This window comes from Danio rerio, chromosome 19 (genome assembly GCF_052040795.2).
Source record: "Danio rerio strain M-AB ecotype USA chromosome 19, GRCz13ab, whole genome shotgun sequence".
Classification (NCBI taxonomy): Eukaryota; Metazoa; Chordata; class Actinopteri; order Cypriniformes; family Danionidae; genus Danio; species Danio rerio.
The window spans coordinates 49,785,773-49,802,500 of record NC_141039.2 but is presented as its reverse complement, the minus strand read 5'-3'; the positions used below and the strand labels follow the sequence as shown (position 1 = coordinate 49,802,500).

Genomic DNA, 16,728 nt, shown 5'->3' with positions numbered 1-16,728 from the left:
TGAGTTTGACACCCCTGCCTTAACTGATAATTAGCCACAAAACTGGACTGGCCAAAAAACTCAATCACTTAATTGCCAAACAAAATCCTGTAATTTAAAAATGTAATTATTGTGAGAGTGTGACTTTTAATTTGCCACAAAATGGGCACAAATGACGTTTTTTTTTTTAAATAAAAAATTATAAAATCGCTTAATTACCAAAAAAATTTAATTGCATTTTGATTTTGACTTTTAATTTTCCAAAATAGATTGTACAGATACAATTCTTAAAACAAATAACATATTAATTATGTTAATAAAAAAATAATATTATTTAAAATCACTTAAGAATTAACAAAAATATATAAATGAACTTTAAAAAAAAGGTATTTTAATGTGACATTGTGAATTTTTATTTTGCCACAGATGCCACTTTTATAACAAGCAAGCAAAAAATCAACAAACAGAAAGCGTATTGTGAACGAAAAAAAGCGTAATTATTACGAAATAGGTGAATTAAAAAAACTGATCTATAACTCAAATTATATTACATTATGACTTTGACTTTTAAGTTGCCACAAAACTGGCACAGATGCCATTGGATTGTCAGAAATGTAGACTTTAAATATTGTTTCAATCTTTCAGTGAATAAATAATTTAAGACAGCTGAATTTAAGCTCAGAAATTTAATTATATTGTGATATTATGATGTATAATTTGCCACAAAACTGGCACAGATGAAATTTTCAAAATTCTTTTAGAAAATAAAAAAATAAATTATGTAATTGCTTATTGATGACCAAAAATAAAATCCTCAAAAAAAAATAATTACATTGTGACATTGACTTTTAATTTGCACAAAACATGACATTAAAAAAAAAAAAAAAAAAAAAAAAACAATCAAGCGAATGTGGAATCATCAGAAAAGTGCACATTTGTAGAGGGGGTGAAAACTTGTGACTAGGTATGATTCGATCGGGTGTTTTGCCCTCAAGTACGAGTTGATTTTGCGTATCTACTGATACTGAAACCCAATCCAATACTTCTATGATACATAATAAAAGAATAAAGAAGAGCGAAGAAACAGATTCACAATTGTCCTTATTTTTAATTCAATTCACCTTATTTTAACATTCAACAACTCTTCTGTGAGGTAGCTTAACCAATCCAGTAATAAATAACATCAATTCTTCACTTTTGAACTTTAGTGCAACAGTAAATATAAAAAAATCCAATATAAAAATAAACAGCAGCTCAAAAAAAATGCCACAAAGCCAGTAATGTGCAGTAAACTGCACCCCAACTCTTACTGTCATCACTGTAGTAAGTTTCACAGAAGGAAATGTATGATCTTCTTAATGAAAAGTAGCATCTCTAGCTGGTCAGGTTTGAGCCTGTTTCTGTTCACATCAAGGATGTTTGCAACGGCACTAAAAGGTCTCATCAACTTTATAACACCTCAAGACAGCAGACTTACTCGTGCTTTCCAATTCAAGCTAACACACACATTTGGACATTTGTTGAGGGGGTGAATACTTATGAGCGCATCTGTATACTGTGTTTTACTCTGAAACACACATTTGGACATTTGTTGAGGGGGTGAATACTTATGAGCGCATCTGTATACTGTGTTTTACTCTAACACACACATTTGGACATTTGTAGAGGGGATGAATACTTATAAGCGCATCTGTATACTGTGTTTTACTCTAACATACACATTTGGACATTTGTAGAGGGGGGTGAATACTTATAAGCGCATCTGTATACTGTGTTTTACTCTATAACACACATTTGGACATTTGTTGAGGGGGTGAATACTTATAAGTGCATCTGTATACTGTGTTTTACTCTATAACACACACACTTGGATATTTGTGGAGGGGGTGAATACTTATGACCGCATATATATATATACTGTGTTTTCACACACTCATGTTTCTTCTTCCACTTCTGTGTTTCAGCTGTGATTGCAGGAGGAGTGATCGGCTTCCTCTTCGCCATCTTCCTCATCCTCCTGCTGGTTTACCGCATGAGAAAGAAGGACGAGGGCAGCTACGATCTGGGAGAGAGGAAACCGTCCGGAGCGGCCTATCAGAAAGCTCCCACCAAGGAGTTTTACGCATAAAATGACTTCAATATCAGTGACTACGACAAACTCCTTCTGCATTATTAAAAGAAATGATTGAGGAAAAAATAAATAACATTAAGGAAAGCTTTTGGCATAGAGTATTGTAATTAAGACCTTTTCTTTCCTCTTTTTTTATGACGAAAACAAACAAGAGCGCAAGCAAAATCTCTCTGTATTTAAACGTGTATCGAAACGGCTGAGAAAGAAAGGAGCAGATGTGTAAAGCTGAGGATTTCTGCATCCGTCTTCTGTCAAAGCAGCTGTTTTTAGTCGCTGACTACTTTTTAACTGTAGCAGTATGTATTTGTAAAGACGACATTTTAAAGTGGAATAATTGCGTATAATTGTTCTGTATCAGTCCTGATTTCATTTCTCATCATCCTGATTTTGATTTCGGCTCATTTATTTGGGTTCCCAGCATGTCTGATGGTTGCTTATCATCAAAGTGTTTATTAATTTATCATTATCTCAGATGTTGAACAAAAAAAAATTGCCTTTCTGTAGTTTTCCCAAGCCAATGTCTCAATGTTTCCCCGCTCAGTTTATGAGTTTTGTTGGTGCTCAGAGCTGATAATCTGTTTAAAGACCCGTGCGTTGCGTTCGCCACTGTTTGTAGGTCAAATAAATCAAGCAGTGCCATTTAAAACCTCGCATAGATCAGCAGCTCTCGTCTGTTAGATGAAGAAACCCAGGCTGATTTCTGGAGCCCCGTATTGCGTTTGCTTTGATCATGGATGAAAAGATCACGCGCACACACACACACACACACACACACACACCGGTGATCTGTTTTATGAGCTCCTGCAGAGAGTAGAGCTGATCTGTACTGTAACGCGGCCCAAACCATCCACACTGCTGATTAACAATATCCATATTTAGTGTGTTTATTGGGTTTATTTGCTGTGGTGAATTGCATTATGGGATGTTGATCTCTGCTCTGTCCACTTCTGATGTTGACAATTCAACTCTACAGTTGAACAAAGTGACTTTTATTGACATTTTAGTAGCTTTAAATAATATAATGTGTAATATCTGGAGGAATAGGTGTGTAAACTAACAGAAAATGTGCTGCAGGTCATTACAAGGTGTTTGTTGAGTAATATACAACACCAACACAGACAATACAGCACTGCACACTATTAATAATCACAATAAAAGTCATGTTTTTTGGACTTTTCAAGGTTTAAAGTTCCCATAATGCAATTTAAAAGCAGAAATAAATGAGGAAAAGTTAAAACATGAGTCGTAAAATAGAGAAAACTGCTAATTTATGAATATTTCTGCTCAGTTGTAGTGCCGGCATTGGAAAAATCATAGAAATTAATAATTTTGCACGGGTTTTGGAACGGTTTTACAGAGCTGAAATGAGGCTGATCGTCCAGTTTGGCGACTCCAAACATTTTTAACACACACACACACACACACACAAACACACACACACACACCGGTGATCTGTTTTATGAGCTCCTGCAGAGAGTAGAGCTGATCTGTACTGTTACACGGCCCAAACTATCTACACTGCTGATTAACCATATCCATATTTAGTGTGTTTATTGGGTTTATTTGCGGTGGTGAATTGCATTATGGGATGTTGATCTCTGCTCTGTCCACTTTTGATGTTGACAATTCAACTCTACAGTTGAACAAAGTGACTTTTACTGACATTTTAGTAGCTTTAAATAATATAATGTGTAATATCTGGAGGAATATGTGTGTAAACTAACAGAAAATGTGCTGCAGGTCATTACAAGGTGTTTGTAGCGTAATATACAACACCAACACAGACAGCACTGCACACTATTAATAATCACAATAAAAGTCACGTTTTCTGAATCTTTCAAGGTTTAGAGTTCCCATAATGCAATTCATAAGCAGAAATAAATGAGGAAAAGTTAAAACGTAAATCTCAAAATACTTAAAACTTCTAATTCACGGATATTTTAGTACAGTGTAGCGCCGCCAGTGGAAAATCATTGAGTTTAATAATTCCGTGCGGGTTTTGGAACGGTTTTACAGAGCTGAAATTAGTCTGATCATCCAGTTTGGCGACTCGAAAATTTTTTTATGCTAGTTTAATCTGATTCACACACACACACACACACACACTGCTGATCTGTTTTATGAGCTCCTGCAGAGAGTAGAGCTGATCTGTACTTTTACGCGGCCCAAACTATCCACACTGCTGATTAACAATATCCATATTTAGTGTGTTTATTGGGTTTAATTGCGGTGGTGAATTGCATTATGGGATGTTGATCTCTGCTCTGTCCACTTCTAATGTTGAGAATTCCACTCTACAGTTTAAGGCACTTTTGTTGACATTGGAGGAGCTATAATCATACAAAGTATAAGAAATAGAGGAATAAGTGTGTAGAAGAACAGAAAATGTGCTGGAAGTTTACTTCAGGGTGTTTGTAGTGTTAATATAGTCAAGACAATACAGCACTGCAGACTATTAATAATGACAATAAAAGTCCTTATTTTGATATTTTTAAGATGAAAAGTTGCAGGAAGAGAGATCAAGACCCCATACTACAATGCAAAAGCAAAACTAAATGAGGAAACATGAAAATAGGAATCGCCAAATAGAGAAAACTGCTCATTATGGATATTCTTTTACATCGTAGCGTCCCAATTGGGGGAAAATCATTGAATTTCTTATTTCTGAGCTCGTTTTCCAGCGGTGGACGAGTTTGGAATGGTGTGAAAGAGCTAAAATGAGGCTGATCGGCCAGTTTGGCGACTCTAAACATTTTTAAAACCGGTATAATTAGATTAAACTCGCTCTGTCGACTGAAGTGAGCTTTCTGGCCACACACACACACACACACACACACACACACACCCAAAGACTCTTGATTTTCACATTATTGCTGCGTAATCCTTCGGCCACAGTCAAGGTTCTGTTTTATTGGTTGTTTTCTTTGATTGTTAGCTGTTAGTTTGGTTTTATTGAGTAGACATCTGACCTTCGCATCCGATTACTTATTCATGTATGGGGAAATCTATATAGAATTATATATAAATGTATATTCACAAATGTTTTAAACCTTGCCTTAAAAGTGCCTACCATTTGGAAGCGTGCAGATGTCTGTGGCTCTAGACGGCAGACCGGCCCGAGTCGCGGTTTTGTGTTCGCACAGCAGAATGAAATGGTAAATTCTTTTGTTTCTTTTCTTTTTTTTTTTGTTTAGTTGTACAAAAGCAGACAGTATTGTACCTGTAAGTTAAAACAACACTACTGAATAAACATTGTGGCCTAAATCTGCTCGTCTGTGACTGATTTATTTGTCTGTCTGTGCATGCATTCATCCTGTTAGTGCGTGTTTAATTGTTGTCCGTCTGATGTTGTCTGTCTACCCATCCATATTTCCATCTATCTGTCCATCCTTCTATCTATCCGTCCATCCATCCATCTATCCATCCAGCAACCTAACCATCTATCTGTCCATCAATCTATCCTTCCATCTATTTTTCCATCTATCCATCCATCCTTCAATCTATCTTTCCATCCTTCTATCCGTCCGTCCATCCATCCATCCATCCATCCATCCATCCATCCATCAATCTAACCATCTATCTGTCCATCAATCTATTCATCCATCTATCTGCAATCAATCCATCCATTCTTCCACTTATCTGTCCATCAATCTATCCATCTATCCTTCCATCCATCTTTCCATCTATCATCCATCCTTCAATCTATCCATCCTTCTATCTATCCGTCCATCCATCCATCTATCTGTCCATCAATCTATCCATCCATCCTTCCATCTATAGTTCCATTCATCCGTCCATCAATCTATCCATCCATCCTTCTATTTATCCTTCCATCAATCAATCACAATCCATCCATCCTATCTGTGTCTGTTTGTCTGTCCTTCTATTCATCCATTTGTCTATCCATCCTTCCATTTGTCCATTTATCCGTTCATCTATCTGTCTGCCTATGTCCACCAGTCTATCCATCAATCTCTCTGTCTGTCCTTATGTCCATCCATCTGTCCATCCTTTTGTTTGTCCATTTATCTGTCCTTCCATCCATCCATCCCTTGTGTCTGTATGTCTAAACATCCTTCAATTCTTCCATCCATCCATTCGTTCATCAGTCTTTTCATCTATCCGTCCATCAATCTATCCCTCCATCTGTGTTTGTTTGTCTGTCTTTCTATCCATCCATCCGTCTGTCCATCCTTCCATTTGTCTATTTTTCTGTCCATCTATCCTTCAATCTGTCTTTCCATCTGTCTGTACATCTGTCTGTCTGTCCATCTATCTATCCATCAATCCTTCCGCCTGTCTGTCTATCCATCCTACCAATCATCTGTCCATCTCTCCATCCATCCATCTATTCGTTTGTGCATCCATCTATCTATTCATTCATCCACGCTTCCTTCTTTCCATCCATTTATCAATGTCCAACAATCTACATCTTTCTATCCTCTATCTATCTGTCCGTTTGTCCATCCATCTATCCAGCCGTCCATCCATCCATCCATTTATCCATCCTTCCATCTGTCTGTCCATCTTTCCTTCCATCCACCTACCTGTTTGTCCATCCATCTTTCAGTCTGTCCATTTATTTGTCCATCCATTCATCCATCTCAGTCATTTATTTCTAATTTCTCTGGTTCTATCATTCTCATCATATCTATCTTTCTGTTGTCCTGTCTTTTTATAATCTCTGTTTTCTATCTATCTTTCACTGTTTCTAGTGTTCTGTCTTCCATCTATCACTCTTTTCCTACTTATCCCTTCATTCTGGCATGACTCTTGTTCTATCTGTTGTTCTAGTATTATTCTCTATCATTCAAATGTGTTCTGTCAATCATTCTACCTTTCTATCCATCCGCCGATCTGTCATTACATCGGTTCTATCTTATATTAACATTCTATCATTCCATCTTTTTTCCATCAATAATGTCTGCCTGCTTATCTGTCTGATTATCCATTGTGTTAAAGACAGACAATACTGTGTGTGTGTAACTTGTATTCCTTAAATTGTGTGGACCAAATGTCCCCACAAGTATAGCAATACCAGCTCAAAAAGCACATAGAATGACTTGGTTAAAAATGTAAACACACAGATTGTCTCCTGAGTGTTGAGTTTAAGGGTAGAGGAGAAATTATTCAGTCTGTACAGTAAAAGCATCATTACAGCTATAAGAAGTCCTCATAAAGATAGCTGTACAAGTGTGTGTGTGTGTGGAATCTCTCACATGCGGTGACAGTATGAAGGGATTTGTACAGAGAGTGTTTACACACGGGCTCAGCGCTGCAGATTACTTCTGTATTTATTAATCTTTATTGGTTCTCCTGTGGGATTACTGTACCTCTGCGTGATCCCGCTGCTTCTCTTATTCAGATCCGTGTCTGGCAGAATAGAAATGCCTGAGAAATCTGAATATTACTCTGCAACATCACGCCCGCAGCCAAATTGCTATATCTTCTCATTATTATTTGATGGAAGGGTAGACATGTACTGATATTAATAATTCAATATGTTGTGATGATGACAATGCACACTATATTGGTACACTGAACAAATATTCATTGGATGCACACATTTAGAGGTAAATGTTTGCAAGTAATTATATATATAGGTGTTGTTTACCTTCAAAAAAAAATAGCACATCCAATAAATCTTTTATTGAGTGTGTTATGGGCACTTCAGTATATTGTGAATTATTATTTATAATTGAAACCTTTAGAGTGCTGTTTGCAGTGGTGTTCATAACCCAGCCAAACGCTTGAAGACTCACTTGGTTAATCAGTTGAATATTTCAAACATTTTCCTGTGTTAACCTGATGTAAATGCTGAAATATTGACTGAATATTTTGTGACTATTTATAGTGCTATCAAACAGTGTTTATAAAGCACATTTCATACACAATGTTAATTCAAATACATAAACCAAAATAAAAGAAACAAGCAAAAGAAATAACAACAAATAATAAAATATATATATTAAAAACTCTTGAGATCTTGAAGACATCACAGTGTAATAAGGCTCTGATACACTCAGAAGGAATGTTGTTTCTTGCTTGTTTTATTTAAAATGAGCTGAAACTACACAAATATCGAGATTTTTTTTTTACAACTTAACTTTTTAAGTTCAATCCACTTTCATTTGTTAAGTTAACTTAATTGTGTTGGGGTGACATGAATGATCTGTGTGGGATCCAGCAGTTTTTACAATGAAGTGAAGATTAATTCAGTAGTTAATCGTTAATGTTAATTAAACTAAACTCATGATGAAATCTGCAAAAGCTTTTACTAATTTTAGCTGATGTAAATGGAGTTAATCACTAATACAGTTCTGTTGTATTGTTTAACTAATATAAACTAAATCTGTCTCTCACTGTTGATTTAATGCGTCATCTGACACGTTCTACATGCATTATTGTGTTTTCCTGTACTTTAAAATCCAATTGCAGTTTAATCAGGCTGAGACATTTGTTTACTCTGAACATGCACACAATAAAGCAGGAAACAAAGTATTATGTTGTCATCTGTTAAAATAATCCATCAGTCCTACTGTCTGTCTGTCTGTCTATCCATCCAACTACCCATCTATCCATTCATTTATTCATCCATCCATACACCCACCCACCCAACACTCCATCCATCCATCCATCCATCCATCCATCTATCTGTCTATCCATCCATTCATTCATCCATCCATCCATCCATCCATCTATCTGTCCGTCCATCCATCCATCCATCCATCCATCCATCCATCCATCTATCTCTCCATCCATCCACTCACCCAACACTCCATCCATCCATCCATCCATCCATCTATCTGTCTATCCATCCATTCATTCATCCATCCATCCATCCATCCATCTATCTGTCCGTCCATCCATCCATCCATCCATCCATCTATCTCTCCATCCATCCACTCACACAGCACTCCACCCATCTATCCATCCATCGATCCATCCATTCATTTATTCATCCATCTGTCCATCAATCCTTCCATTCATTTATCCATTTGTCCATCTATTTGTCCATCCATCTATCCATCCAACTGTCCATCGATTTATCCATCAATTTGTCCATCTCTCCAACCATCCATCCATTTATCCACCCACCCAACTTATCAATCCGTCCTTTCATTCATCCATCTGTCCATCCATCAATTTGTCCATCTCTCTCCATCTGTCCATCTCTCCATCCATCCATCCATCCATCCATCCTTCTTTCTGTCCATCCATCAATCTGTCCGTCCGTCCATCCATTTGTCCATCTCTTCGTCCATCCATCCATTCATACAACCACCCACCCAACTGTCCATCTATCTATTCATCCATCAATCTGTCCATCCATTCATCCATCCATCTCTCCATCCATCCATGCTGCTATCCATCCATCCATCTATCCATCCATCCATCTATCCATCCATCCATCTTTCGAGCAGATGGGTAAACGGATAAAAGGACAAATGGATGCATGGATTGATGGTTAGACTGATGGTTGGACAGATGGATGGATGGAAAGATGGATTGACAGAGAGGTGGATGAATGGATGGAAAGATAGATGGATGGACAGAAATAAAGATGGATGTACAGACAGATGGATGGATGGATAGATGGGTGGACGGACAAATGGATGGATGGACGGATGGATGGACAGACGAATGGATGGATGGACAGACGGACAGATGGATGGATGGACAGATGAATGGATGGATGGATGGATGGATGGATGGACGGACGGACGGATGGATGGATGGATGGATGGATGGATGAATGGATTGATTCACAAATGGATAAATGAATGGAAGGATTGATGGACAGATGGATGAATAAATGAATGGATGGATCGATGGATGGATAGATGGGTGGAGTGCTGTGTGAGTGGATGGATGGATGGATGGATGGACAGACAAATTGATGGATGGATGGATGGATGGATGGACAGATAAATGGATGGATGGATGAATGGATGGACGGACAGATAGATGGATGGATGGATGGACAGAAGGATAGACGGATGGATGGACAGACAGGTGGATGGATGGAAGGACAGACAGGTGGATGGATAGATGGATGGATAAATCGGTGGACGGACAGATGGATGGACAGACAGATAGATAGATGGTTGGATGGATGGATGGACAGACAGATAGATGGATGGATGGATGGATGGATGAATGGACAGATGTATGGATGGACAAATGGATGGATGGACAGACAGATAGATAGATGGATGGATGAATGGACAGACGTATGGATGGACAAATGGATGGATGGACAGAGATGAATGGATGGATGGATGGACGGACAGACAGACAGACAGATTGATGGATGGATGGACAGACATATGGATGGATGGAGAGACAGATAGATGAATGGACGAACAGATGGATGGATGGATGGACAGAGATTGTTGGATGGACAGACGGATGGATAGATGGATGGACGGACAGACATGGATGAATGGACAGACGAATAGTGGATAGATGAATGTATAGACAGATGTATGGGCTGACAGATAAAGGGATAGATTGATGTACGGATGGATGGATGGATGTACGGATGGATGGATAGACAGATAGATGGATGGATGGACAGATGAACGGATAGATGATGGATATATTTCAGTAATACTGTATAGGGTGATTCAGCAGTAAACTGTGGCAGGGTATGTTGGGTGTTGTATTGAACAATCTTTAAGAGAGAAACTCTGTAATACTGCTCGTGTAAACGTTTGTGTGCTCCTAAACTCTGTTTCCCCATATAATGGAGAGGTCAAGCCGGGCTTTACCCATGGCAGATGTACACGGATTTACTCTCACAGCCAGATCTGCAGCATCTGCCTCATCCAAACATCCAGCCTCTGTTCAGCTGTCCTCAGTGTCTGCCTGCACCGTGAAACATGTCTGTTCATTCACAGCTTGTGCATTTAGTGTTTATTTGCGGTGGTGAATTGCATTATGGGATGTTGATCTCTGCTCTGTCCACTTTTAATATTGACAATTCAACTCTACAGTTTAATAAAGTGACTTTTCTAGACATTTAAGTAGCTTTAAATTATATAAATTTTACGAAATAGAGAAATGAGTGTGTAAAATGTGCTGGAAGTTTACTTCAGGCTGTTTCTAGAGTAATCTACAACACCAACACACACAATCCAGCACTGCAGACTAATACTAATGACAATAAAAGTCACTTCTTTTAACATTTCGTGGTTAAAAGTTGTTGTGAAGAAAGATTAAGCTCTTATAATGCAATTCAAAAGCAGAAGTGTTTCTTACAGTGTGTGTGATCAGTGCTGGTGTGTGTCTGTGTTTAATTTATCAGAGGACAAGGAGGAGCACATATGGAGCACAAAAGGCCACCGGGGCTGATTCAGTAAAGAGGCCAGACATGAGTGCCAAACCATGCAGAAACTTGAAGGAAATGCTGTCTAAAGTAAACACACTTTCAGGCTTCATAAGAGCTCGTGACCGAAGGGCAAAAGAAAGACTCAGGCATAAATCCACCAGTGGAAAAGCTGCGGCACCTCAGAAACTCACTGCGCTTTGATCAGGGATTTACAGCGAGCCTAATGTCCAGGATTTATTCCTTTGTTCGCTGTATATAAACAAAAAAGCCCTCGAGTGTGTGTGTGTGTGTTTTGAAGAATATATTGGCAGGATTTCTCAGCATGCATTTCAGTGGGAACACTTTTGGCAATATATAGTTGCACTAAAAATATTCAATGAAAAAAAAATGTATATTTATTCATTCGTTCATTTTTTTTTCGGCTTAGTCCCTCTATTAATCAGGGGTCGCCACAGCGGAATGAACCGCCAACTTATCCAGCATATGTTTTACGCAGCGGATGCCCTTCCAGCTGCAACCCAGTACTGGGAAACACCCATACATTCTCATTCTCACACACACACTCATACACTAGGGCCAATTTAGTTGATCAATTCCCCCGAAACCCACGCCTACACGGGGAGAACATGCAAACTCGACACAGAAACACCAACTGACCCAGCCAGAACTCGAACCACATCCTTCTTGCTGTGAGGCGACGGCGCTTATCAATGCGCCACCTTGCTGCCCCCAATATTTATTATAAAAATAATAATTATAATATATTTTATTAGTAGTATTTATGATTATTATTATTATTAATAGCAGTAGTATATTTTTCATTAGTATATATTTTCTTCTTCTTCTTCTTCTTCTTCTTCTTGTTATTATTATTATTATTATTATATTCAAATACATTCATGAATATATTTAAATATTTTTTAAATATTTAAATATATTTTTAATATAAAAAAATTTATTTCAATGTAATAAAATATGAAATATTTATATTTATTATAAAATAATATTATATATTTTGTTATCATTATTATGAATTTTTTTATATTGTTATTAATATATATATATTGTTAGTATGTATTTTGTTATTTTATTTATTATTATATTTAGATATAATTAAATATGTTGATAAATATATTTATTCATTTATAAATATTTATTACAATTTAATAAAAAAAAGTAAAATTAAATATGAAAATATATCATGTTTAAATGTAAATTAGACGGCATGATAATGATGATGATGATGATGATGATGATACTCATTGGACTCTTCACAACCTTCAGAGCATTTTTAGCACTCTTGTCAAAACTGATCATTTCTACTTGTAAAAAACTGATGCACTCTATATTAACAGCAAATAAGTGATATCAAAAAGTGCCATTATAGTCATCATCATCAACATCAACATGCCAATGAATTTTAAACTCAATCAATCAATCAATCGATTAATTAAAGTGATGTAGGTAAATGCAGATAAAGCAGTGTTTATCCTCTGTCCATGTGTGTGTGTGCTTCAGCTCTGTCTGTCTGGATTATTCCTCCCTCACTGTTCATTTGTGGAGATCGCGACTCCTGGATTAAACTTTTGACAGGTTGAGAGGAAAACTCACTCCTCCGCAGAATGGCACCAAGCCAGAATAATTGGTCCCTGTGGGCGGGAGTGAGAAGCGCGCGCTCGTGGGTGTGTGTGTGTGTGTGTGTGTGTGTGTGTGTGTGTGTGTGTGTGTGTGTGTGTGTGTGTGTGTGTGTGTGTGTGTGTGTGTGTGTGTGTGTGTGTGTGTGTGTGTGTGTGTGTGTGTGTGTGTGTGTGTGTGTGTGTGTGTGTGTCTGTGTGTGTGTGTGTGTGTGTGTGTGTGTGTGTGTGTGTGTCTGTGTGTGTGTGTGTGTGTGTGTGTGTGTGTGTTTGCAAGGGTCACGTGGAAGATTCCAATGCACTGTAATCAAGCCTCTGACATTTCTCTCAATTAAAGCTTCTTCATGTCTAATGTTCGCTTAGGCTGTGTCTCAAATCGCCCCCGATACCCTTAATAGTGCACTATTTGAGGGAGCAGCCATTTCTAGCAGTGTCCAAACTAGTGGACATTATGAAGTGCACTCAGTCAATCCCACAATGCACAGCAATACCGAGTCTACAACCCATGCACACTTAATAGGTAGAAATTCCTAACACAGGGTCATTAGGAAAATGTACCCAGGGCTATAATTTTGAGAATTGGGAAATATATGCTTGTGGGTACATATGGCTGTTTTGTGTGTTCAATGCTAGGGGGCGATACTGCTGACTGATTAAGGACAGCCATATGGATGGCTCCCATACTCGGGAAGCAGAGAGGAGTGGACTAGGGTTCGAGTCAGGGAAACTGGATTCCAGAAACCATGGTAAACAACCCCCCCCCCCCCCCCAAAAAAAAAGCATGAGGTTGTTCAGCTATAAGTACTTTAGGGTGGGACTATTGTTCCTTTAGGGAAGGGTTATGAGTCATTTAGGACAACACTATATCAGCCTTTTAGGGTGGGGCTAAGAGTTATTTAGGGTAGGGTTATCAGTCATTTAGGGCGGGGCCATTTGTCATTTGGGGTGGGGCTATCACTCCTTTAGGGGAGAGCTATGAGTCATTCAAGGTAGGGCTATCAGTCATTTAGGGCGGGACTTTCAGTCATTAAAGGCGGGCTACGAGTCATTTAGGGCAGGACTTTCAGTTATTTAGGGCGAGGCTATGAGTCATTTAGGGTGGGGTTATGAGTCATTTAGGGCAGGACTATCAGTCAATTAGGGCGGGATTATCAGTTATTTATGGCAGGACTATCAGTCAATTAGGGCGGGACTATCAGTTATTTAGGGTAGGACTATCAGTCAATTAGGGCGGGACTATCAGTTATTTAGGGTAGGACTATCAGTCAATTAGGGCGGGACTATCAGTTATTTAGGGTAGGACTATCAGTCAATTAGGGCGGGACTATCAGTTATTCAGGGCAGGACTATCAGTCAATTAGGGCGTGACTATCAGTTATTCAGGGCAGGGCTATCAGTCATTTAGGCTAGGACTAACAGTCTTATGAGGGGGGTATGTAGCAGGGTTATGAGTCATTTAGGGAAGGCGTATCAGTCATTTAGGGTGGGAATATAAGTCAATTAGGGCAGGACTTTCAGTCATTAAAGGCGGGGCTATCAGTCATTTAGGGCAGGGCTATGAGTCATTTAGGGCAGGACTATCGGTCATTTAGGGTGGGGTTATAAGCCAATTAGGGCGTGGCTATCAGTTATTCAGGGCAGGGCTATCAATCATTTAGGCTGGGACCAACAGTCTTATGAGGGGGGTATGTAGCGGGGTTATGAGTCATTTAGGGCAAGCCTATGAGTCAATTAGGGCAGGACTATCAGTCATTTAGGGCGGGGCTATGAGTCATTTAGGGCAGGACTATTGGTCATTTAGGGCGGGGCTATGAGTCATTTAGGGCGGGGCTATGAGTCATTTAGGGCAGGGCTATCAGTCACTTGGGGCATTTAGGGCAGAGCTACGTGTCATTTAGGGCGGGGCTATGAATAATTTAGGGCGGGGTTATGAGTCATTTAGGGTGGGATTATGAGTCATTTAGGGCAGGACTATCAATAATTTAGGGCGGGGTTATAAATCATTTAGGGCAGGACTATCAGTCATTTAGGGCGGGGCTATAAGGCATTTAGGGGTATGATGGGGTATGAATCCTTTGTAGCAGGCTTATGATTCATTTAGGGAATGGATATCTGTATGTCTTTAATTTTGGGCAGGCCATCCGTACCTCAAGGCTATCAGGGCACGTCTCATTTCTGCTAAGCTTTTTTCCCATTTCAGGACCATTTTAAGTGGATGTACGTCACAACAGAGGAAAAAAAGCAACTTAACTTCAGCTTCATGACGACTTTAATGTTCCTGTGAACTAAACAAATACTAAAACAGAATCAACCTAACAATAAAATAAAAATAACGGCACTTCTCGTGAAGGAAGGGTCCAATTTAAGCCGTTCAATGTCTGTGGCGCAGGTGCCGCTCGCTCACGATTATTAGCAAACCCTGCATAATCCGCAGCTCTCCACTGAGGGCTTAAACTTTAAAAGTGAAATTACTCAGTGAAGAAGATGAATCATATTCCAATCCATGACAACAAACTCAATTTATAGAAATGACAAGCTGCTCAGTTTGCCACTTAATCATTCCCGCTCTTGATTAAACACAGACTGGTAATGAATGCCAATATGGCACCTTGGTTCCTCTTGATAGGATTTGGAAAATGGTTTCTTATGAACTCAGACTTTCGAGCTCCGTCTATGCTGGAAGATGATAGCGTGGTTTAATTTTAATGCGCAAAGCTTGTCGCAAATTAAAGTTGGTGGTGATTAAGACCCTCTGATGGGTCCGTTTATGATGATTATGTTTTAATTAAAAGTAAACCTCTAGAGTGGAAATAACAGAAATGCATGGAGAGCTCTTGAGGTGGTAATGTTGAAGAGTCTGCTGGAACTGAAGCGAATTCATGTTTACATCTGTGTGTTTTTAACCTTTATGCTGAAGGTGCTGCAGATTTACCATCATCACACAAAACACACCTGTCTGCAATTATCCAGAGCTTGATTAGCGCTGGCGAGGTGATCAGCAGACTTTATGTTTGGGCTTCTGAAAGGTTTCACCTACAGACAATGATGGCTGTGCTTCCATCCAACGATGAGAATTAGATTCATGCACAAAACTGGAATATGGCATAAAAGATTTGACAATAAAGCTGCGTTTCCATTAACTGAGACACTAAAGAGAACAAAATCATCTCTTCCTGATCAACATGCTCAAATATTGCAGAGAGCAGTGCAGTTTAATGCATTGGGATTTGTCTCTGTGATGTTTGTTCTTCTCTAATCAGTGAGCTGCGCCTCAGAAGATGAAGACCAAACCCCCATAGCAAAAGTTCTCTGGCCCAGATTTGGCCCACACCATCAACATTTGCTTGGCCGACATACCATAGTGAATTACGGTTCAAGACTGGACCAAGTCTGGCTTCCATTTGAGAGGCAAACATGCAAACTTGAGCACTCACAACTACACCTCTGGAGCTGTAGTTAGAAACTGAGTTCCTGGCTGTGTTCTATTCCCACTTATCCCCCCTATGCCCTATTCATTTAGAACATTCTAACATTCAAAGTTGGATTTATTAAAAATAATAAAGCATTAAAGTCATCTCTCTTAGGTGTTTTTGGTTTCAAACTACTTTTACAGTTCAGTTTTAGCGATCTTCATGTTTACATTTGTGCTC

At 38.7% G+C, this 16,728-nt stretch overlaps 1 protein-coding gene across 1 annotated transcript in view; it reads left to right on the top strand.

Moving 5' to 3' along the window:
- Positions 1–2,194, top strand: part of sdc2 (syndecan 2) — a 78,994-nt gene extending 76,800 nt beyond the window's left edge. The window contains 1 exon segment of the mRNA NM_173223.2: positions 1,944–2,194. Coding sequence (NP_775330.2) covers positions 1,944–2,107 — 164 coding nt within the window. The 3' untranslated portion in view covers positions 2,108–2,194.
- Positions 2,195–16,728: the final 14,534 nt, after the last annotated feature.